The sequence below is a fragment of the Daucus carota genome, chromosome 1 (genome assembly GCF_001625215.2).
Source record: "Daucus carota subsp. sativus chromosome 1, DH1 v3.0, whole genome shotgun sequence".
NCBI classification, from domain to species: Eukaryota; Viridiplantae; Streptophyta; class Magnoliopsida; order Apiales; family Apiaceae; genus Daucus; species Daucus carota.
The window spans coordinates 54,720,775-54,745,437 of record NC_030381.2 but is presented as its reverse complement, the minus strand read 5'-3'; the positions used below and the strand labels follow the sequence as shown (position 1 = coordinate 54,745,437).

Genomic DNA, 24,663 nt, shown 5'->3' with positions numbered 1-24,663 from the left:
TGACGAAGTACAGTGAATTCTTTACACTTGCTTCCTGGGAATTTTTTGTTTACATTAATTCTGTTATTTGATCATGATTTTGCTCGTATCGTTCTGATATCGCGATTTATGTGCGTTTCTGTGGTAATTTAAGTCATGACTGGAGTTCCGTAAAACTGTCAGAAAATGAAAATTAATACTCCGATCTTCTGTTTTTATATGTTAGTCTCTTCCGACTTTTTTGCAGGCATTTTTAAAAGTTTTAATTTTCATTTTGTTAAAATTCTTAAAAAGTACGTGTAAAAAAGTTAAGAAACTGAAGAGTATTAGAGCCTTCTGTTTCCTGTTATTGCCTGTCTTTATGGCTTCTTATGTTATTCCCATTCTTGAAAAAACGATGATTGCCTTTCGTTCTATGATTAATAATTGAAAGATTGCTTACTATTACAAGAGTTTTAAGAATCAGTTTTATAATTTTTTATATACCATTTTCGCAAATCAGTCTGTTTTTTTGTTGATTACAGGCTAGTAGTATGATAACTAGGAAAGGAACTGAAATGCGACGGCTTTATATTGAATTTGCATTGGCCTTTATCTTGCTTTTGCACAACTATCAGCCAGTGGCCGGTTGGTGGTTCTCCTCTAGAGAGGCTCATGAGAAATATCAGTACCGAGAAACTGAGGCCAATTCGAAGGATATGATAGCAGAATTTTCTATGGAGCCTCTGAATAATCAGAAAGGAATGAAATTGGTGGAGAACGCGAGGAGAATGGTGGTGTCCTCGAATTCTTGCTGGCAGAATGCTTATAAAAAATTGTTTGCAGGGTGTTCGGAGATTCTTGCTGGTGAAGAGATGCGGGCTAGATTTGCCTGGCATCTCAGTGATTGCTTTCAAAGGGATTCTGGAAGGCCTGATTTTCCCTACTGTGATGTGAAATCTTCCATGATTAGTTGTCGTAAAAAATTAGATGAGAGTGCTCATAAGGTCTTTCTCGAGTTTTTTCTTGAAACCACCTCTATTTGTCATCAATTACAGTAAGCATCTGTCTCCTTTGTTTTGTGGTTCGTGACTGGGGAATAATTTAAACTTTATTAAATTTTTCTAAAGAAATTAATAGTATCGCGTCTTTCTTTTTATGCCAGGGCTGATGCATTCAAGCGTCAAATGGAGAGGTTGGTAAATGACTTAAAGAATATTGCAGAGGATACAGAGGACAGGATTGGGAATATAGAAGAGCGAGCAAACGGACTGATAGAGAGCTCAAATCAAATCAAAGAATCTTTATCGTTGGTTGATCTTCATACCAACCAAGTGGCTCATACCTTGAAAAATGTAGGAAATCATGTGGATCTTGTGTTAACCAACTCTGAATCAATTTATGAGCTATCTGCGGGGATAGCAACTTCTCAAGGAGAACTTCGTGAAGGGCAAGGAAAGATGCTTGAAACATTGGAAGAAGGAATGACAATGCTTTATAATTCTCACAACAAACTAGATCAGGACATTAGTCACTTGGGAAATAAAACGGTAGAAATACGAAGTCACATCATTAAGGTTGGGGATTCAATGTCGTCGCAATTGAGTAGTTTGCAAACCACAGCCGAAGACATTGGGAATGTAACAGAAGTTACTCTTGATAAGCAAAATGAACTTCTGGCCGGACAATCAGCAGCTGTTGAAGGTCTTCGCAGACTGAATGATTTTATGTCTCAGGCACTTCAGGAAAGCAAGTAAGTTCGTGGAAAGTGCACTATATTTGAAAATCTTAAGAATGGCAGTGCTAATCAAGTCATTTTCTTAATTTATTTTGCAGGGTTATTATGCAACAGTTAGCTGAATTTGGTCATAAGCAGCAAGAAGAGCTTCTGAATCGACAAAAACAACTAGGTCAAACTCACGACCATTTGGTCCAGAATTCGGAGAAAATCTTGGCAGCTCAGGTAAGTTGCTTGTTAGATATACTATTCTGATAATGCACATTCATCTATAGAGGCGGATCTAGGATTGAAATCTTAAGAGAACACCAAACGAATTTTTGGAAAACACCTATATGTTTTCACATTTTCTGGGACACTTCAACAATTTATAAAATTTAGAACGGTGAAAAAATGTCAAAAAATAAATAAATTAGGAGGGACACGTGTCTACTCGTGTCTCTTACTATAGATCTGCCCCTGTTCATCTATATGTTATGTAATGGTAGTGGTATTTTTGCTTTACAGGAAGCCTTTGAATCTAAGCAAGCAACCATGTTTCTTGCAATAGACAAGCTCTTTGCTCTGCATAATGCTATTCTGCTCGAATCCCGACTAATCAAAACATTCATTGTGTACTCGATAGCAATTTTTATCATCTACATGTTCACCAGTACCAAGCAAACATACACCGTGAGATCCAGGCTTTATATGGGTATGCATCTTCATAATTTGAATAAAATGTTGAACCTAGTTGCGTATTTACCCTGTAATTAGTCATTTAACTGTTTAATTTGTGCAGGGCTATGTGCTGCATTCTTGATTGAATTCATCATACTGAAGTACTGGACAAATAGCATTGATCGTCGTGAATCAGTGACAAATTCGGTCAGGCTGGTGTTTATGCTTCTTGCTTTAGTTCAGCTTCTACATGCAATTTATAAATACAGGTGAGCCGAGATATATATTCACAACCTTTATCATAAATTAAGTTCCTTTCTGTCTAGGCTAAAATCTTGACTGACCTTCACAGGGGCGGACCCAGGATTTTTTTCCTGCCCGGGCTGGAGTATAAAAAAATTACAAGCGATAAAATATGTATAAATAACCTAAAGAATTCATTGTGTAGCAATTTTTGGCACACTTTTTAAGACTCCTTCAAAGCATAACTCCATAATATTTATTTAATCTTTTTTCTGAATAAAACTTTGATGTTTAAACTTTTATTCAAGAAAAAATTAAAAAAAATATTATGAAACTACACTGTATAAGAGTCTCAAAATACGTGTAAACAGTAAACATATATAACTCATGACAGAGGGAATAATGACTTAAAAATCACTTTATATACTTCAGGTGCTTTGACATAATGAGAAGAGTAGCTATTAAAGCATAACGAGGGAAGTTGCTATTAGAAATTAATAAATAAATTTAAAAAACAAATCAATATTAAATCTAGAAAAATATATAAAAGAAGGCAAATGAGGGTTGTTTTGTTTCTTTTAGGGGCCATTTGTTTAATGCTTAATCTAGCTTAATATCTCTGATCTGACCGATTCATACGATTTAGAGTGTTTGGGTGCCATCTGGAGCGGGGCTGAGTGAATCTCTGAGTGCTGAATCGCTCCTCCTGAAAACTCAGGCTGATTCATCCATACATGCGTATATTACTTGTTAAACCCCAAACTATAACCCCTGTTTTATTGCGTCGAACCAACCTACTGAGCTAGCGAAGAGATAATTTATAATATATATTTATAATACTTGCAAGACCCAATATATAATAGTTATATATTATATATATGCATCATATATATGGTAGATTATTAGAATTTATAATATATATTTTGTTTTTAATAAAATATAAAAACACAATATATAGATTTATAATATATATCGTAAGTTATTAGAATTTATAACATATATTTGGTGTTAATAAATTTTATTCAAATATAATGTACCAAAAATTGACAAATAACCTTATTCAATCGTCCGGGTAAAATTGGAAAAATATTTCATTCAGATATTATGAAAAAATATTTATCAAATAATATTATTCATTCAGATTTCAGATTTATTCAGATCAATCAGATATATTAATCTTTCAGATATATTAATCTTTCAGATATAAATCATTCAGATTTGCCAAATGACCCCTTAGTCTTGTATACAACCATGTTAAAGAAGCATAGAAAATGATAGATCGGGCTAATCAGCTGGACTGTTATGATTTTTCACCTGGGCTGGACTTAACACCTATATAAATAATAATGAATGGGCTCAAATTCCACCCGGGCTGGGGCCCCCAGCCCCTCTTACGGTCCGCCCATGGACCTTCATATAATGACTTTTATTTAAAAGTCAGTCTGAACCCGACTTATCTACAAAATTTAACTTTCTATTATTCTAGTCCGGCTGTTTTGAAATCCTGGTTCTGCCCGTCAAAACGATAAGTACCTGATATATATTACTAAATATGCAGGGACTACGAGACACTGAACCATGAGATGCTGCTAACACTAGTAGAGAAGTTCAATGTCATGCAGAAGCAGAAAGACTTGTCACATGATATGGACAGCGACGAAGAATGGTCTGCATGGATTGATTCCGACTTGCCAGAAGACGTCGGCCTATTGGAAGACCCTGACTTTGTGATTCCAGAGGAAGTCGGAGAGAATTCGATTGTATCCTCCACGACTACCAGAAGATATAATCTACGCAGTCGACATCGTTAGCAGTCTTCAGCATTTTATGTACTATTTATAGTGATGAAAAGTTTCACTTCCTTGAACTGATATTATTATGTTTAACATGAGGTTAGCAGAGATGCTATAGTGTCTTTAATCTTGTATGGATATTTTGAAACAAAAACTGTGGAATAAGTATATAACAATATTAACAAGCAAAACTGTTTCTTTCTTTTATAATCTCAGGAAGCCCATTGACAGACTTGAGAACATAAGACATCAATTAAAACTTAACTATAAGCAATATAATACATGTAAAGGCACAAGGGAGAGACCAGTGTGTTGGCACGGCGATGCCCTGGCTGCATGTAACACAATACAAGTGCAGTATCGTAGTATGTTTGTATTAGCAGGCTTAAAATCTGAATTTAGAGAAGAGAAAAGTCAAAAAATAAGCCATTTACTTCTTTTCTGGATAAGAGACTTCGGGGTCATTTGATAACAACTTAACCAATCCGTTTGAACTGGATGAGTAAAATTGTATGGTTAAGACTATTTGTTTACTACATCCTGTGTCTGGACGAAACCAAAAACTTGCTGGACGACTGGAACATAAAAATGTAGCTTAACCATTAAGAATACAGAGATCACTTGAAATCCCTCTATTTAGCGTACAAAAATTGTTTTTCTTTGACATTATTAAACTATTTTGAATTGTTAACATGTAGTATTTTTTATATTAATAAATAAATAATTATTCAAATAATTTGTATACTTGGGAAAATAATAACATAAAAATTCATCAAATAATTTATATTTATATTCAAATATTCTTCTAATAAAATTAAGTATATATTTTATTATAATAAAATAATTAATGTGTATGTATATAGTTAATCAAATTAAAAAAATAATAATTAATAAATTAAATTTATTTGACAAAAAATATCAAACTCATAAATTTTGTCATCCAGATAAAATTGATAACAAACAACAATTTTTATTCACCATCCAGATAATTCATTCATTCAGATTTCTGTCGTTCAGAATAAATGATTCAGATTTAACAAATGACCCCTTCGCTCAGCCTCCACGTCCTGTTATACACGTAACGTGATGCATGAAAAGAAATTTTTTATTCTAAAAATTTTATAAATAAAAACAGTTTTTATTTCTGTTAAAAGAATAATTATATATCTTAAATTATGTACAAAAGATAAAGATAACATTTATAATAGGACCCGTTTCCTATATATAGATACAGGAAGAATATTTTCCCCAACGAAGATCTCGTATGGCAAGTGAAACATGTTCTGTAGAATAATATATCTTATGATATTTTACTTTCGAAACATATATGTCTCTAAAATAAATAATAAAAAAATGAACTTTATAAAACTCTATCATGTAGAGATGATAAAGAAAAATAAGATTTTTACTTAATTTCTTAGTATAAAATGCTTGTTGTTATAGTAAATATTGAATACATAGAAATACATATTATATTTTTTTTATATAATATAATAAGTAAGGGATAATTTGGATGTTTAGTATAATAATGTATAATATATACGAATGGTTAAATCTTATTATTTAAATAAATGATTAAAATGATACAATAATAAAAAAATATTTATATATGATATTTAAATATAAAATAAAATTTATATATTTAATATTTTAAATCAAATAAAAGTGAGTTTCCCAATCCATATCTTCAGAGTACAATTCTTCACTTAAAAGTGATGGAGAATATTATTTATTTATATTTTTTAAGTATATTTACCAAGTTGAATTACATGTAAGAGCTGACGTCACCCAACCCCACCATAGCAATCATACCCTCACCCCCACCCTACCAACACCCTCGCCGCCTCTCCTTTCCAACACTTCCCCACTAAAAAGCTCCGCTTCACCACCACCCTCACAATAAAAAAATAATTTCACCTTTCTGCCTCGGGCCTCGCAAAGCCAACCATATTTATTCCCTCTTTTCGATTAAATAAAGGTGAATTCTCTCTATTATCTCCTCTCTTTCGTCACTTCATTGATTTCGCAATTCAATTTTTCTTCTTCTCGATTCGATTCGATTATTTTATTTCGATTCTCTGTAAGTTCAGCCATTCACTTTCTCAACTCTCATTTCGATTGCGTGTTTTGTATCTATATGCTGTATGTATATGCGGTTTCTAGGTTTAGTTTTGTGTGAATTTTGAGTGTTGAGTTGAATTTGTTATGAATTATGTGTGTGTGTGTTTTGTTTGTGTTATGAGCTTAATTTTGAAACTGTTGTGAATTACTGTGTGTGTGTTTTGTGTGATTTTGATTCTGTTTTGAGATTATGAAGCGGAGTGAATTTGTGTGGAGTAGGTAGTGTGAGGAGATTATGAAGGGGAGATTAGATAGTGTTGGAATTGGAAGAGTGTATGTTTGACTGTTTCGAAGAGAGAAGGTAGTATTAGAGTGGGGAAATTACAGTGCGGTGTGAATTCTCTGGAGGAGATAGTTTTGAATTATGAGAGTGGATGTTCGGTTGGTTCGGATATAAGTGATATAGACGTTAGTGTTAGAATTATAGGAGTGGATGTTAGATTGTTTTGAATTTGAGTGGTATGTGTTGTGTGTTGGCATGCTTATAGCCGTATATGTGTATTTTAGGTTTGAGGTTTGGATTTATGTGGTTTTTGAGTCGTAGAGTTGAAACCGGTCTTTGTATCTTGTTTTTAGCGAGGAAAAAATGTTAGTGTTTGAATTGTGTAGTGCATTTTTTTTGTTTTGTATATCAGCGATGATTTTATGTGGTTTAGATTTGTATAGTAAAAGTTTTCTGGATTTACATGGGAGTGCCTTTCAAATGACATTTCATTGTAGATGTGAATATATAGATATTGTCTTGTTGATTACGAAATCATATAAGGTAGTTTACCATTAATATATTTTCTTGTTTTTTCCCTAAATTAGATTTTGTTGTGTTGACTGTTGACTATGATATAGGTATGAATAATTACATTTTGTTACCAGAGACTGATAGATTTATAGAAACTGAGTAGATGATGAGGATAGATTAATGAGCTGCGGAGAAAATTGTCATGAGTCTTGCTGAATGTATTGTTTCTCTGTAACGCGGAATTCTTGTAATTAAAACTCTTATTGATAGTGCGATGGATATGCCTGTTTGTTGACAAACTAATGTGATATTTTGGCAGGATTGCTATGGCAACTTTATCAATGGGTTCGTCATACTGCATTCCATCTGAGAGCCTACAGCATAGAGCTGGTCAGAATGTCTATGGCATTGCAAACAATATGGAGGCATCCCGAATAAAAGGATCTTGTGTTAGCTTTGCTTCTTTGACATGTGACGAGCGAAACCCATTACAAAATTTACGTTCGGAGGGCATCAGATTAGGTAGAAAACGTGGGCAACATGTGATTGTTGCTGCTAGTCCTCCTACAGAAGATGCTGTGGTTGCTACAGAACCTTTGACAAAAGAGGATCTAGTGGCATATCTAGCTTCTGGATGCAAGCCCAAAGAAGAGTGGAGGTTCAACTTTTAGCTCTTATTGGTACTAGATATTGATTGCATAACTTGTATTTAAAAAATGTTTATACAAGTTGAAGGGTTGTAATCATCCCATCATTGTGTTTTTTTTATCTTATATGTGATTGCTCAAGTAATTGATGTGCAAAATAAATCAGAGTCGAATGTATTAAACATGTCCTTATTGAAGTTGGCTAGTATGATTATGAATTATGCATTAAATAGTTTCAGAGTTCCACAATACTTTGACAAGAATGAACTTGGCAGGATTATTTTACGAAGGGGCAATTAATGATGGATTCTGTTTTTGGTTTACAATTTTAGAGCTATTAATGTATCAATTCCCCTTCATCCTACAAGAAGTCTTCTTCATTATATCTCTTTGCTGGCTTGCAAAACTCTTACCTTAAATTGTTATGAAAATTTGTACAATTTGTTATTGCAGAATAGGAACTGAACACGAGAAGTTTGGATTTGAGTCTGAAACATTGCGACCTATGAAGTATGAACAGATATCGGAATTGCTTTATGGTATTTCTGAAAGATTTGATTGGGATAAAATAATGGAAGGCGACTACATTATTGGACTCAAGCAGGTGGTTCATTATTTTAACCCTTAATTTGTCTGTTTATTTCTCATCATAATGTAGTATCTCTATAGTTACGGATTGTTTGCTTGTGTCCAGGATTTACTGCAATTTCACGGCACATCTTTATTTTAAAATTTCTGCTGTCATTTTTTTTTCCTGTTTCGCTGGTTTAATTTCTGTTTTAACATTAAAGTCTATATTCATTATTGAGCAGGGGAAGCAAAGCATATCGCTGGAACCTGGTGGTCAATTTGAGCTTAGTGGTGCACCCCTTGAAACTCTGCATCAAACTTGTGCTGAGGTCAATTCCCACCTTTACCAGGTCTGTCACAATTTCAAATCTGAGCAAATACGTCTTATTCTTTTGAACAAGTTGCATGTCTCATCGTGCAATCTGCTTCTCAAAATTATTTTTTTGTATTCATTATCAGTCTAGAGGCATGTTCTTTTAGCTAAATTATTTTTAGGAATACAACATCTAGATTTGTGTATGTACTGAGTTGTAAAGCTTTATTGAAAGATTGTTAGATATTTTGTTTGTTCGAGGAATAGTACATCTAGATATAATTAGTATAGTAGTTTTATCTTGTCAAGTCGTCAGCTAGCTGAACCATCATCATATCTACTAGACTTGCTGTCACAACAATCATGAAGCCTCAGGATTATTAAGGATGAGGAACCCTAATGCTTGTTATGAACATCCAGTATATTTGTCTCTTACCCTTCTTGTCACAGTGTTATAGTGGCATTTAGTTGTTTTTTCTCGCCAAACTCCCCTCCTTCCCACATGGATTGACATGCTTTTTTGGTGGAATTGAAGTATTTATGATGTCTCTATTTTTGGTTACATAGTCACTCCGCTTTTTCTTATAAGCTGCAAACTTTTCATCAATAAGGAAGCTCAAATTTAAGTGTCCAGTCTTCCATCTTGTTAAGAACCTCCTGCATAGGTCTCTAAACTATTGTGGATCCACTAACTTATACTGGCATTCTGTTCCTCTTTTTGCTGCTAAAATTTCATTGCTACCCCAACAAACAAAGATTACATATTAATTAATGCAGATACTAGTTCTATCAAACTGAAATATTGTATTGCACTTATGTACTATTTGTAATAGGTGAAAGCCGTAGCAGAAGAGATGGGGATCGGATTTCTAGGGATTGGTTTCCAGCCAAAATGGGAAAGAAAAGACATACCTGTAATGCCGAAGGTATACTCCGATTAAATTTGACATATTAGCTCTTTTCCAGTGGCCTACTGTACTATATGTGTGTAAGCTCATAATCTAATTATGGCTTACAAAAGGAAACTATTGTCTGTCATGGGACTTGCTTTTCCAATAGGAATGTCATAATTTAACAATTACAATATGTAGTCCATGGAAACAAGGAACGTGGAACATGGCCACGTACAGTGATCCAGATCTTCTTTCCCCGACCGCGGAACAAACACGACCCAAATCACTACGGTTCGCGACTCAGATCGCTGTTAGTGAAGATCCATCATAACGTGCAGGATTCTTCTTGTTTTAGATGGCACAGATCTTCGTTCTGTGTGTTTATAAATGTATCTATATAGGTTATTATGTGTGTCGCTAAAAATAAATGTGCAGTCTCCAGATCTATTATTAGTAAAAGGGTTACAACTTGTTTGTCCCTTTCCACTTTCCGCTCAACATTTACAGGCCCAAAGATTATAAATTTAAAAGCTCAATGTTGTCAATTTTAAATATCAAGAACCAGTTATTAAGTGGGACGCAATTACGCAAATACTCTGTATCATAAAATTATCTATAAATTTATAGAAATACACAAGCTACAAACGATTATAATAAAACAGCTGTGCATATTTTTTAACTAAAATATGTTAAATATATATATTATTATTAAAAAAAACCTACCATACCCATATGTTTCATCTTATACAAACGTTTCATCATACTGGATTCACCAAATATAATGATTCACATACTCATTTTGCTGGAAATCAGTAATTGTTAAAAAGAGCGTAATAACATTGTATTTTGGCTCAGGGAAGATATGAAATTATGAGGAATTATATGCCCAAAGTTGGTACACTCGGACTCGATATGATGTTCAGGACTTGTACGGTTCAGGTAAGAGTACCCTTCATCACTTCTGCTGCTCCAAGTATTTGACTAAATTTCCAATTACTTATGCTCAAAGGAGAAGCTTAGAAAGCTCAACTGATGACATTTTCATTTTTCCTAAAGCTTTATTACTACATGCAGTGATGGAATTTCCTTTCACTATTGACAGGTTAATTTGGACTTCAGTTCTGAAGCTGACATGATCAGGAAATTTCGTGCTGGTCTTGCATTACAGCCTGTGAGAAAACCTGTATCTTTTTACTTAAGATATCTTTGATTACATGATAGTACGAGGCCTAACCTGTGGTATGACCAAACAGATTGCAACAGCATTGTTTGCTAATTCACCTTTTACGGAAGGAAAGCCTAATGGTTACCTCAGCATGAGAAGGTTTGCATAGACGGGCCTATAGTTGTTTTTAAAAAAATATGTTTTTCCAGTAGTCCATTTGCTTCCCCCCTTGTAACTCCTGTCTCTGTTTTATCAGTCAAATATGGACAGACACAGATAACAATCGAGCTGGAATGCTTCCCTTTGTGTTTGACAATTCCTTTGGGTAATTTATATTGATTGTCTTGTTAAGATGTAAGTGCATTATTATTTGATACATAATTTGCTACAAGCAGAGTAAGAAAAGATAAATAACAGTTATTAGTGGCGTCTTAGATCAAAAACTAAAATAAGGGAGATCATGGGGATGAGAAAGCAGCGTTCTGTTTTTCTAGATACCAATATTGTTCTGCTAGATATTCCTTCAACTCTTTCCAGGAAAAAGAGTTTTGGTTTTTGGATTGTTAATTTTATGTAGCTTGTTATTCCTGCAACTCCTTAAAAAAAGAAAAATCACTTGGAAGTATTACTGGTTTTAATCCTTCACTTGAGTAAATTACCCTACAAATTACTAGTCTGAATATACAGAACTATTAAGTTAGAAGAATCAAGAATGATCTCCACTCACATGTACGTTGGATACATCAGAGTGTCTAGGGACCTTCTCCCTGGGCCAAAGTCCTGGGTTAAATATTTAGGAAAAACTGTGTATCTTTCAATCTCGGTTGGTACCATCTTTTTATTCATTCGTAAAATCAGAAGGCCTGTTAAAAATGCTACTTGTGAGCAGAAGCTAAAAATGTTATTGTATGTGTCATGTTTTGTATCTGGTCATGAATATGCACTTCAGAGCCATGTTACTGTTGTGCATTGACTTGATATGATAAAGCATGAACGAGTTAATATTTCTGAAGAGAATTTGTGCCACCTTATTGCAATTCCTATACTAGCAATGGGCATGTATAGTATCGAGAAATGTAACCTACTTTTATATTGCAAAGAAATAGGTTTCCAAAACTATTTTAGGGCTGTGTTTTCTAGGAATCTGTACTACTAAAAAATTTACAATAGGGGAAGTGTGTTGACCTGGGTGATCTTCTGGTACACTCGAAACATAATCTTATTGTGTATTATGTCTTTTCTGCTTCATTTTGCAGTGTATAAATTGCTGATACAGTTATATATGGAATTACTATTTTAACAGGTTTGAGCAGTATGTTGATTATGCTCTTGACGTCCCAATGTACTTCGTATACCGCAAGAAGAAATATATTGATTGTGCTGGACTATCCTTCAGGGTTTGCCCCTATCTCTTGCTAGAGTGCTTGTTCTCAACTGCATTGTTTTTGGAGTTCTTTATCTTCACAAGAAGATTCTCTCTCTCTCTGTCTGTCTCTTTTTTTTAGTAAAGCTTGCAAGCTATAAGTAGTATCTATCCAGTGATAATTTTTGAGTGAGGGAGAATCAAATGTGACAGGATAGAAAAGCCTTTACCAGTTACCACCATGCTATCCCATCACCCTCATCTTCATAAGAAGCTAAATAAGTGTTATTTCATCCTTTGTGCAGGACTTTTTGGCTGGAAAACTTGCTCCTATTCCTGGTGAATATCCTAACCTCAATGATTGGGAGAATCATTTGACAACAATATTTCCAGAGGTTCTAAAATGATGCTTGAGAATTATTAATATGATATAACTATGAACAACCTAAAGTTTGTTTCCGGTGTCTCCATGTCACAGTCATTTTTATTTATGTGATATGGCTTCTTCAGATTGGCTATGAACTTTTGCTTTCTCTTTATTATGTAAAATTCAGGTCAGGCTTAAGAGATACTTGGAAATGAGGGGTGCTGATGGCGGACCTTGGAGGAGGTTATGTGCATTGCCTGCGTTTTGGGTATGATACCTGCATATTTGTTCGTTGTATTGTCATATATTCTTAGAATGTGTTCCTCCAATAACTTAATCCTGATTAGATACCAAATATTAAAAATGCCAGATTTTTTGTCAGCTGTATGAACTGCTGGTTCTCAAGAGGACCAGTTTGTTTGACAATATGGGGTACATCTAATAACAAACTGGTCCTTGTTTCTTTAAGAACCTATGTAGAGGATGGTTTATAAAAAAATAATATTTGATTGATACTATTCTCATAAATCTAAATTTTATTGGTGGAAGTTGTAGTCAAAGTGTATCCTTGTGCTTCCCTGGTGATCAGGTTTAGGTAGCCAGATTGGGATAGGGAAAAGAATCGTATTCAGGTGTTGTAGGTACTTTAGTTTAAACAACTTTGAGATTTTCAGGTGGTAGCAGTTAGCATAATGGTTGGGAGAGTGAATCACCAATTTACAACAGTAAAAGTGAAACAGAGAAGAGAACCTCTACCTTGCTGAACGTAAATATATTTATGAACCGAATTGTTTCCCCACAAGCCTGCTGATACTCGGAAAATTATATTAATGAAGTTTTTTGCCAACATGATTACTGTTGATAATGATTCACATGTATAGTACATGACACTTCTTATTGCTCTTATCCAGTGTTCTAAAAGTCGGCGATTAATCGGGATTAATCGCCGATTAATCGCTGTTCGGTCGGCCACCGTCTCGATTAAGCGTTAATCAGTGAAAAAATCGTTTTTTCTGAAAATCGGTCAAAATCGGGATTAATCGGAAAAAGTCGGTCAAAAATCGGTGAATTTAAAAAAATTCAAAATAAAAAGTAAAAAAATTTCAAAATTTTAAATTTAATTTTAAATAAAACAAAAAGCGCGGAAATGACAAAACACAAAAATTAAAGTTGTTTTTATTACCTTTCACTCTTTCAATATTAACTCCTAAACTCTAATTACATAAATTTGCAATATCTTCCTTAGCAGATTCAATCAAATTCAAGTTTATATATGAGATCACTAGACTTGTATACGTATACATAGGCATGTTTTGTGTCATAAGAAATCATTAATCTTTTGATTTTTGATTTTATATGACTATAAATTTATACTATATATAATTATATTAATATATATAATTTTAAAAAATTATATTAAATTGATTACGATTAATGATCCGATTAATCACTCCGATTAATCTCCGATTATCCGATTAATCGCTAGACGGTGCCTTCACCGACTAACTCCGATTCCCGCTTTTTACAACACTGCTCTTATCCCATTTTTTAATCCACACATCCACTGAATTATCCTTCTGGCAACAACTTTTACATCAATTGAAAAGTGAACTGTCTTGTGAATGATTATTGATTGCCGTAGCTCCCATTAGATCACACTACTTCTATACTAAGAAGCTTTTGCTTGTTGAGGCACCACTTCTTTTTCAAACATGTCTCTCCACCAACTAAATTTTTCTGTGGTCCAAATCTTTGTTACGAACTTCTTAAGTTTCCATATTATTGCAGAGTGTCATGATGGCATTCTTCCAGCAGTATTTACTTTCCTGATTATAATAGTTCACATATTTTGTTTTGTACAATCATTTGAGAAATTATGGAATTTTAGGTAGGTATATTATACGATGAAGTCTCGTTGCAAAAGGTTTTGGATATGATAGCCGACTGGACAATGGAAGAAAGAGAGATGCTGAGAAATAAGGTAATTTAGAAGATTTAAGATTTAGTGGTGGTACTGATATTGGGTCAATTTTTTACTAGTTCTTTCTGAAATACGTTACTCCAACTAGGAAAAAAAGAACATTACTTTATTGTTAAATTATGGTCTCTGCGGTGGAAAGAGATGCATCTTAGTTGATAGCATATGCTGATGCTAATGTGTTGCAAGCAGGCATCTGTCATTCTGCCTAATAAATATGTCTATACTAAGGTGTGAGGTTGGAGAGCCTACTCTTAGTTTTAAAAAGGGTGGTTTATGTAACCCATTGTTACCGTTGCGTTTCTTTCAATTTTCTCAAGCATCACATGTTTTGTTTATAGATTTGTTTTTGGTCAAAACAAGGAGGCCGCTGCGGAGCAAACCCGTCAACTGTTTAAAGAGAATTAGATATAATTTTCTTTTTTCTTTTGATACGTCACATACAAGTTCAGGAGGCCTTTTCACTTTAGGCTCTGCCCTTTCAGCTTTAGTTAATACCTACAATAGAGGAAGTATATATGTGTACACTTGCCTATGTTAATTTCCATGTCAGTAGTAAGCACTTAAGCTGTTTTGTACTGGTGCATGATTGATGAATATATTTATTATTGCGGCAATCTAATACCACAAGTATTTAGTAGGTCCCGGTAACTGGTTTAAAAACACCATTCCGAGATGGATTATTGAAGCATGTTGCCCAAGATGTCATGCAATTAGCGAAGGTAACTTGGATATTGGTGCATTAAACGTCCAAATTGATGAATAGCACCTCATCATCTATTATTGCTGTCATTGGTAGGATGGCTTGGAAAGGAGAGGCTTTAAGGAAACAGGGTTCTTGAATGAAGTGGCAGAGGTGGCTAGAACAGGTACTTTTGAATTCCTTGGTAGATATGCTACTCTTTTTTCTTTTACATGTTGTCATCATTAACTTCCTTTTCCCATTGATAAACTTATTAGTTTTAGTTGGACAAAAGAATAAAAATAAAATGAACATGTAGAACAAATTTTTATTGTTGTTGGGGCTTGGTGACCTGGTATAGATAATGCCCTCTAGTAACACCCATATTTGGCAAATGCTTATGCTTGAGTGGCAAAACATGTTTTCTTTCCAAACTGTGACAAGTCCTCTGGGATTTTGTGAATTGAAATTGAAGAGATGTACACCAAATTGTTGATGTGTACTATTGGTACTTATAAATGTATACTAGAAAAACAACAATGTACTTGAATAGTATGGAGTATGGACTATGGAGATGCAATGCTCAAAGCTTCTTCACACTATCGAAGCAAGGATGACGTCTTTTCACACTAACGAAGCAAGAATGATGTCTTTACAACTTGTAGAATCAATCACTGCTTAGGTTATTAAAGTTTTCTCAATAGCTTACGTTTGTTGCAGGCGTGACACCTGCTGAGAAGCTTCTCGAGTTGTACCATGGGAATTGGGGAGAAAGTGTGGATCCAGTATTTCAGGAGCTTCTTTACTGAATGCTCAATGGTACTTGTGATTCAGTTTGCGTGTGCTCTTCAATCGTACAATTGAAGATGTACCTTTGTCAGTTTGTTGTTTAGTCAGTTCATCAAGTATAGTCACAACTTCAAAGCAGGAATAATGTGATATCTATCTATCACAATGAATCTTCACATCAGGTGCACACCTGTATCACTAATGTTTCCATGCAAATGGGGAACAGTTCCGCAATGTATTTCATGCCTTTTTTTTGTATGTGCACTTTATCTTCAGTTTGGGGTTCAGATTTGATCTTCTAAAACATGGTTCATATTAGAACTCATTTGTGAGATTTATGTCTTCAGATGTAATTTGTATGGCATCGAAAGTTGGTGCAAGTAATTTATTCCCCTTAAGATGGAATGTGTGTACAATGTTAGTTCGCCCACTTTCATTATTGACAACGTCTGCTCATAATAGGATTCAACTCCATTAACTGTAAGGTTCATGGCTTGTCGGCTCGTGTGCATCACAAATTAAATCATAAACGGTCATGTGTTTATTTTTGTTCCCGGGTGGTATCTTATACCTCTCAAATCCTTTTTGGTTATAATCATTTGATTTTGTCTAAATTCTATTCTACTCTGTTGTAAAGAATAGTATGAAGTCTGATAATATGGAACTATTTTTGTTGGGTGCATTAGTTAATACTAGCTTATAGCCCGTGCAAGGCACGGGAGCTTTTTAATTAGTTATAAACTTTTTAAATATATTTTAAATGGTGTGAAAAAATTAATTTATAAATAATAAATTAAAATTGTATGTATCATGCCAAAGTATTAAATTCTTTCTATCAAATTTTAAATTATTTTAAGTAGAATATGTGACGCCAACTCCTATTAAATTATATTTATAAATGTATTTTATATTAGAATTATTATAATGTGATTTAAATATTTTTCTAAAAATTTTAATGGTTCGAGATCAAAATTCATAAACATAATTTATTTTGAATTAAGAAGATGAATCATAAACATGCAATAAGATGGTAGAATTTGTTTTGGATTAAGAAAAAGTTTTTGTATTCGTTCCTCACATAAATCCGGCTTATTAATTTTAAAATATATTAGATAAAAATAATTTTGTGACGGTGCTATTTATATGATTCTACAAATAAAACTGGTAGAAAATATTTATTTTGGATTAAAAAAATCATAAACACGTGAAAGACAAAATTTGTTTTGGATTCAGTTAAGGAATTATAAACATGCAAGTAGATATCAGTTGTCTTATGGAACAGAAGTTAATTTTGTTCTAATCTAACGATGCTTATTTGTTCAATATACGATCCGATGCAAGGCACGGGAGCTTTTTAATTATTTATAAGCTTTTTAATTATATTGTAAATTGTAAATGGTGAGATAGAATTTAATTAATAAATAATAAATTAAAATTTTCAATTAAATAAAATTTGAAATTATGATTTGTTTGTAAGTCAAAACTATTGTAAAAATATATAGGTTCTACTTTTCAGACTTGTTTCTGTAAAAAAAAATAAAAAAATTGGTCACACATGTTGGATCATCCGACGGTGGCGATGCAGTATAAAATATACCGTCACAGTCATTAATGGCTTCAAATAAACTATTGTAATCAAGCCATTCCTTTTATCATGTCAAAGTATTAAAATTTTTCTATCAAATTTTAATATATATTGAGTAGAATATGTGACGTCAACTTCTCATTAGATTATATTTATAAATGTATTTTATATTAGAATTATTATAATTATAATATGATTTAAATTTGGCCTACTAATCTTAAAATATATTAGATAAAAATAATTTTGTGACGGTGCAAGTTATATGATTCTACAATTAAAACTGGTAGGAAATATTTATTTTGGATTAAAATATCCGGCTTATTATTTTTAAAATATATTCGATAAATTTTTTTTTATGACGGTGCAATTTATATGATTCTACGAATAAAACTGGTAAGAAATATTTATTTTGGATTAAAAAAATCATATACATGTGAAAGACAGAATTTGTTTTGGATTAAGAAAAGGAATTATAAACATGCTTACCTTCTAGAACAGAATTTAATTTTGTTCCAATCTAACGGTGCTTATTTGTTCAATATAAGATCCAATGGATGGTAAACTTTTGGACCAGAGGACCATGCGACCAAATTATCTCCCTTACGCTTATTATATATAAGTAGGTAATTTATTTTTTGACTTTTTCTTTTTAGCAAACATCAAAACAAATATTTTCAATTTTAATGTCAGGAACAAATATTTTTATTTAGTTTAGAGGAAATTGGCCTGTTTTCGGTTCTTTTTTAGTTCTTAACCGTTATGGCCCAATGAGATAATTGTAGTTCTTCAAGTCATTTTAGCTGGGAGACCGGAGACGGGGATAAGCGGGCCATTGTAAATGGGGCACCTGTGAGTCTGTGACGTACGTAGACGCCGTTTTAAAATCTGACGGCGACAACAATTTGGGTATTTGAAGATGAGTTCAGGTCGTGGGATCTGTTAAAAGGATTAAAACAAAATTTTAGTATGTTCAGCAGTTTTTTAGCAATGGACAGGAGAAATCCATTTTTCTCATAAACAATGTTTTTTTAGTGGTGGATGGGGCAAAACGGTGAACATGTTAAAGCTTTGTTTTAATCCTGATCGCTGAATATTCATCTAATGGTCAAACCTTTGAAGAAATGATTTATTAATGGCAATAAAATATGTGCAAGAAAAATATAAAAAGCTAAAAATTGAGTTTCCGATCGTAGCGCTATATTTTGAAATGACTGAAATTGACTAATTGTGAGTGATTGTATCTATATATTGAATTTCAAATTTTTGCCAATGATTATGAACACTGGTAAAAATATATTTAAATTATATTCTTCGATTCACGTGGAAGCTCAACACTATGTCTTACAAATATCAAATTTTTCTAAAATTCTTAGATATTATCAACGATCAAGACGGATGTTCATAATTTTTGCCATTTACAAAATGAACAATAATATATTTGAATAACATTCTCCAATATACATTTTAGTTTCACTCTTCGTCTAAATCTAATAAATATTTGGAACAAATGAAGCAATAATCTTTTTTTTTTGAGGAAAAAATGAAGCAATAATCTTTAAAATTATCAACTTCTTATAAATAAGAAAAAGGGAATATAAATTTGTCGGTTACATTGACCACGACAATGATCTGAATGCAAAATGCGTAGTAAAAAAATTGCGAATATAAACGTAAAAGCAGCCATGAACATGGACACTAGTTGTCGTGACAGCAAATAGATCTGAAATGCGGTACATAAAAATAAATAAATATACCTACTCTTCGTATGAGTTAGGCACAACTACTCATGTATTTATTGTCCTATGTGCGGCTATAGTATGTTCAACGTGCACGTCTATAATATACTTTTATATTTGAAATTTTCAAATCGTAACTCGAATGCTGACAAGCTTTTCTCCGGACAAAATTTTAGATCATTTTCTAAAAATAATGAATAAATAAATATATATATAGAATATAAAATTTATGTAAAAAAGGATATTTTCTTTTATTCAATCATTTTATCCATCAAATTTAGAGATCTATAACAACATTTCACATCATTTATTATCATATTTAAATAATATATCTTATTTATAACAAGGTAAGATATTAATAATATATTATTTAAAATATAACCAGTCAATACATTGAAAAATCCAGTGTTGTTCTACTGTTTGGATAACAGATATGAGTATTTTCTACTATTTTGATAATAAGATGCACCGGCTATATTTTAAAAATAATATATTATCAATATTTGAATTTTTTATTAATAAAATACACCAAGCTTATATGATATTTAACTTTAGAATAAATAAATTGTTTCCACGTAACTAACAAGCTTAACAAGGCTGTCATAGAACTTTCTAAATATAAAAAGAAACAAGTTTCACACAAAAAATATTTTCTGAGTTTAGTCAAAATATCAAAATAATCATACAAATTGACCAAAACCCATAAACATTTGCCTAGTCTCCACATGAATAATGACACACCTTTCAATCCAATTAATATGCAAAGAATTTGTCTAAATATAACATCTTGTCCTAGCTGCAGTAACACACAAATCTACTGCACTCAACTCAAATGATTACATGCATCACATGTTTCCCTTAACAGTCAAACCAATATATTATTGTACTTTCCAAACAGCAACTTTTATACATTTTCACACAATACTTTATGTTTGGTACTAAAATTTGTACACATGCTAAATCTTTCTACACTTTGGTTGGATGAAGTTGTGTCATCATATTAAGCAACCTATATTTTATATTGGACAACTACATCTTATATCTGACAAAGTTTAGGACTTTGTGGCTGTGCTGTTGAGCAGCCAGAGAAGAAAAAGAATGGCAGGGAGGTTGAGGAATCAGCTTGCTCTTGCTGTTAAGAATAAGCAGTGGAGCTATGCTATTTTTTGGTCCAGTTCTGCTGAACAGAATGGGTATGCTTCAGATCAAGTTGTTGTCTATTTTTTTTTATGTAAAGATTGGTTCTTTTTGTTTGGTTGTAGAGTTTCATGATTTTGGGAGGTGGGTTTGGGTGTTTGACTTGTTTTCATGATTCTTGATGTTTTTATTAATAATTAAACACACTCGTAAGTGGAGCGAGAGAGATACTATCTGACCAAGAAGTTATTGGTCATTCTTGATACTTCTTTATAGATTAAGTTAGATGGTTCTTTTGCAATTTGTGTTTCTTTACATCTGTTGACTTGCAACTTTTCAATTTTCTCTCACATTGATGATCTGATTGTTCTTGCCTTCTGCAAGTATATAAGTTCAGATTGGTAGTCCAATTATGGTAGGTGTGTTTTACTTCTGTTTAGTGATACTGAGGTGATGGTGTTGACTGCATTTGCAAGTGTTACTTTTGGTAAATTAGCAAGAAATGTTGACTTGTAAGCAAGATTAGACAGAATGCAGATCCCCATGGATAGTTGTCAAGATAAAAACTTTCGTAAAAGGTTAAGTTGTTAGGAGAGGGCTTCATTGGATCATAGCTTTAACACTCCCCTTCGCTCGAGATTCCATCTTTTTGAAATTGAAGAAGATATCAGTAAGATCCCATATTCTGGGTCAATATTTAACTTCAGTGTCTGAAGTATGTTTGAGACTTTTGACTATTGGGGTTCAAACTTGAGATTTTCAGTTTTAGCTGAGGTCTGATATCATATTAAGTTGACTAATCTCTAAAATCTTAAAGTGTTAGTAGATGGCTTGGTTAGATCATGTGTATATTTAACGAAATCTGATGTTTTTACAATAACGTGTGGATGAAAATTATGCAGGGCATTAGCGTGGGATGATGGATACTACAATGGTGATATAAAGACAAGAAAAACAGTTCAATCAGAACAATTAGATGCTGACCAGCTTGGATTACAAAGGACTGAGCAATTGAGGGAACTTTACGAGTCTCTCTTAGATGCTGAAACAAATCCACAATCTGCAAGGCCTACTGCTGCATTATCACCTGAAGATCTCACTGATACTGAGTGGTATTTCTTGGTCTGCATGTCGTTTGTCTTCAATATTGGCGAAGGGTAATTCACACTTTCATCTTCTTGAAATTTAAGTATACTTCTAATTTCTTGATACAAGAACAAACTAGTTTCAAAACAGGACTAGCTGCTGTGTTTGGAAAATGAGTTACAAACTAATAAACTGAATATGTCTAAATGAACTATTATTATCTAAGAAGCTCATGTTGACCAGCTTGTTTTTTTAGTACAAATTTGGTTTTAAAAAGTTGTGGCAAGCATCTTAAAGGTAGCTTACTTTTGAAACTGAGTAATAGATGCTGAAGTAAGCTGCTTAATGTTTGTACAATTCGATTGTTTTATTAAATATAATGGCAATTCTGTCGTTAATCAGCTTGCCTGGAAGATCACTAGCAAAAAATCAAACCATTTGGTTGTGCAATGCACGATATGCAGACAGCAAAGTGTTCAGTCGTGCTCTGCTTGCAAAGGTATGCTGTGATCTTAGGCCACATTCTGCTAATTTTCTTTAAAATCTGTTCGAAATTTTCTATATACTAAGAACATCTTTTTTCTTTTGTCTCTGGATTCTATGACGTTTCTCAGAGTGCATCGATTCAGGTACTTGCTTTAACATGTCTTTTTAAGATAATGTTCCCCACAAGAGTAATATTTATTCAGTGATGCGTTTTTTTGTGTTTCAGACAGTTGTATGCTTTCCATATTCAGGTGGTGTGATTGAGCTAGGTACAACTGATCTGGTAAGTTAAACATAATTTGTTTTAGACCAAGTTTAAGTAGCTGATATATATCATTTGGCACATTGAAGTTTCCATCATGTCTGATATTGCTCCCACATTATATCCATGTTCAAGGTTTCAGAGGATCTAAGTGTTATTCAGCACATGACTTCTTTTTTGGAGACACCAGGCACAGTTGTTTCCAATAATTCAGCGTATGTCCCCAAAACTGCAAGAAGTGGGAGTAACAACATCCGTGCACAGCCAAATGAGAAGAATTCCAAAGCCAATATGAATCCGGATACTAAATGGCAAAAACCCAATACTTGCTCCCCGAATAGTAGTTCAGAAGATTTTGAGCCAAATTGCCAGGCAAGGGAATCATTAACAGCTAAACACGAGGGTGCCTCTCGTGTACAAAGTTGGCAGTTAATGGATGATGAGATCAGTAACGGTGTCCTCAATTCTGAAGATTCTAGTGATTGTGTATCACAAACCTTCGCGAGTCCTGAGAAAAGCGTCCCTCTTCAACATGAAAATGAGATGAAAGAGAACCATTTACTTGATCATGAAGACTCCAAAGATATGGAGCTGACCTCAGTTGAGGTTCTAAATGATGATATCCACTATCAAGGAATCGTGTCAACCCTTTTAAAGACTTCCCATCAATTAATTATGGGACCATGTTTCAAAAGCAGCATTAAGGATACGTGCTTTGTTAGATGGAAGAAAGGCAGATTATCGGGTAGTCACAAGTCTACAGGTGGAACTTCACAAAGATTGCTAAAAAGAGTAATTTATGATGTTCCTATAATGCATAGCAATCACTTGCTTGAGATGCAGGAGAATAATGACAAGGGAGGGAAGGCAAGGAGACTAGAGGCCGATGAGATTGATGAAAATCATGTACTAGAAGAGAGAAGAAAAAGAGAAAAGATGCAGGAAAAATTTGCGATTCTTGGATCAATTGTACCTTCAGCTGGCAAGGTAACTAGATGCTTGAAATGGGATTATTTTATTTAAACAAAAAAAATCTCGTGAAAGAGTAAACTTCCTCACATGCTTTCTTAACTGTTTCAAATGCTCATATTGTCACATATCTATTTGTTTATGTAGGTAGCTTCTTCAGATGCACTTTCAACTGTTCCTAATGCTCATTCTGTAACATATCTATTTGTTCATGTAGGTTGATAATGTTACATTGCTTGATGACACAATAGATTACCTTAAGAATCTCGAGAAAAAGGTTGAGAAGTTGGAATCTCAAAAGGAACTGCAAGACATAGAAGCAGCAAGGAGAAAAAGAAGTTGTGACATAATAGAAAGCACTTCTGATAACTACGGCGACAAGAGAGTAGATAAATCCCTGAAGCAGGCGCTAAAGAAGAGGAAGGCTTCTGGCATTAAAGAAGTGAAAGCTATAAGACCATTTCAACAGGAGGATATTTTAACTGAAGATGTGACCATCTCCAAGACAGGGAAGGATATTACGATAGAGATTCTATGCCCTTGGAGAGAGGATCTATTTGTTGAAATCATGGGTGCAACAAGCAATCTTCATTTGGATTTTCATTCGGTTCAGTCTTCTAATATTGATGGAAACCTCTCCATGACTATTAAATCTAAGGTTTGCTTCCAGTTACCATATACATTAAGTAAAAATTCTTTACATATTACAGGGGCTGTTTGGGTGAGTTTAAAATAAGTGTTTTTTGCTTAAAGTAAATAAGTGAAGTAGAAGTCAGAAGCAAGTTAAGACGTATAAGTGATTAAAGTGTTTGAGAAAGAAGTAGAAGTCATGAAACAAAAGCTAGTATTCTTAACTTTTTTTAAGTACTTGACTTTAAGTGCTTCTACGTTGCACTAAGCTTCAAAGATGTTACTGCAGGTGAATCGATCAACGCCATCTACAAAGATAATAAGACAAGCACTTCAAAAAGTTACTCGAAACTGTGGATGACATGATCAGACCAAAGATGAAAGCCTGCTTTTGTACATTTGTTGTCATAATACCTCCACTGCATCTTGATCAGAAAACGAGGCTCTTGAGTATGCCTAGTCTAAGTTTCCGTCTACTGCCATGATCAGAATGTGTATTCATACTCAAATGTAACTACCATCACATATGCATTCTTTTGTAGCTCGAATCTTGCTAAGTATGCTGTTTCCTCTCATTTACGCAGCTTTTGCATCCCTAGTAGTATTCTGAGTTGCTATGTATGAATTTCTCGTTACCTGTAGTCCTGTTCAAGTTACTACCCTTTTTGACAAAGCTAATAAATTTTGTTTAGTGCTATGTTATACACACAGATCAAGTGTCAATCTTGCTAGCTTATACAGGCAATTGCTGTATTT

At 33.4% G+C, this 24,663-nt stretch overlaps 3 protein-coding genes across 5 annotated transcripts; all 3 read left to right on the top strand.

The window, feature by feature from the left end:
• The first annotated feature begins 1,129 nt into the window (after positions 1–1,129).
• LOC108225037 (protein GAMETE EXPRESSED 1) lies at positions 1,130–4,469 on the top strand. Its single transcript, XM_017399842.2, has 5 exons — positions 1,130–1,711; positions 1,795–1,921; positions 2,204–2,390; positions 2,478–2,625; positions 4,158–4,469. The coding sequence occupies exons 1-5, from the start codon at positions 1,146–1,148 to the stop codon at positions 4,408–4,410; spliced, it is 1,281 nt and encodes a 426-aa protein (XP_017255331.2). The 5' UTR covers positions 1,130–1,145; the 3' UTR covers positions 4,411–4,469.
• A 1,727-nt stretch (positions 4,470–6,196) lies between these two features.
• LOC108204353 (glutamate--cysteine ligase, chloroplastic) lies at positions 6,197–16,414 on the top strand. 3 transcript variants are annotated; one of them, XM_017373740.2, is made up of 16 exons: positions 6,197–6,472; positions 7,569–7,907; positions 8,350–8,500; positions 8,709–8,816; positions 9,613–9,705; positions 10,528–10,611; positions 10,775–10,843; positions 10,926–10,996; positions 11,094–11,162; positions 12,141–12,234; positions 12,506–12,595; positions 12,755–12,835; positions 14,456–14,548; positions 15,187–15,267; positions 15,345–15,414; positions 15,948–16,414. In XM_017373740.2, the coding sequence occupies exons 2-16, from the start codon at positions 7,576–7,578 to the stop codon at positions 16,034–16,036; spliced, it is 1,575 nt and encodes a 524-aa protein (XP_017229229.1). In that variant the 5' UTR covers positions 6,197–6,472; positions 7,569–7,575; the 3' UTR covers positions 16,037–16,414. The 3 variants fall into 3 exon arrangements, with proteins under 3 accessions (XP_017229229.1, XP_017229228.1, XP_063942207.1); XM_017373739.2 differs by having other exon boundaries at positions 6,211–6,370; XM_064086137.1 differs by lacking the exon at positions 6,197–6,472 and having other exon boundaries at positions 7,788–7,929.
• A 3,863-nt stretch (positions 16,415–20,277) lies between these two features.
• Positions 20,278–24,548, top strand: LOC108205163 (transcription factor EGL1). Its single transcript, XM_017374980.2, has 8 exons — positions 20,278–20,530; positions 21,377–21,631; positions 21,963–22,059; positions 22,175–22,189; positions 22,273–22,329; positions 22,444–23,295; positions 23,495–23,935; positions 24,197–24,548. Exons 1-8 carry the CDS (start codon positions 20,436–20,438, stop codon positions 24,266–24,268), a joined length of 1,884 nt encoding a protein of 627 aa, XP_017230469.1. The 5' UTR covers positions 20,278–20,435; the 3' UTR covers positions 24,269–24,548.
• The last annotated feature ends 115 nt before the right edge of the window (positions 24,549–24,663 follow it).

Bases quoted from the DNA above. Each gene is read 5' to 3' on its own strand.
- LOC108204353 (XM_017373740.2), top strand. From the start codon at position 7,576: ATGGCAACTTTATCAATGGGTTCGTCATACTGCATTCCATCTGAGAGC. The intron at 8,817-9,612 runs GTCTGTCACAAT...TATTTGTAATAG, and splicing joins TCAATTCCCACCTTTACCAG to GTGAAAGCCGTAGCAGAAGA. The intron at 12,235-12,505 runs GTTTGCCCCTAT...TCCTTTGTGCAG, and splicing joins GTGCTGGACTATCCTTCAGG to GACTTTTTGGCTGGAAAACT.
- LOC108225037 (XM_017399842.2), top strand. From the start codon at position 1,146: ATGGAGAGGTTGGTAAATGACTTAAAGAATATTGCAGAGGATACAGAG. The intron at 1,712-1,794 runs GTAAGTTCGTGG...TTTATTTTGCAG, and splicing joins CAGGCACTTCAGGAAAGCAA to GGTTATTATGCAACAGTTAG. The intron at 2,626-4,157 runs GTGAGCCGAGAT...CTAAATATGCAG, and splicing joins CATGCAATTTATAAATACAG to GGACTACGAGACACTGAACC.
- LOC108205163 (XM_017374980.2), top strand. From the start codon at position 20,436: ATGGCAGGGAGGTTGAGGAATCAGCTTGCTCTTGCTGTTAAGAATAAG. The intron at 23,296-23,494 runs GTAACTAGATGC...TTGTTCATGTAG, and splicing joins TTGTACCTTCAGCTGGCAAG to GTTGATAATGTTACATTGCT. The intron at 23,936-24,196 runs GTTTGCTTCCAG...ATGTTACTGCAG, and splicing joins CCATGACTATTAAATCTAAG to GTGAATCGATCAACGCCATC.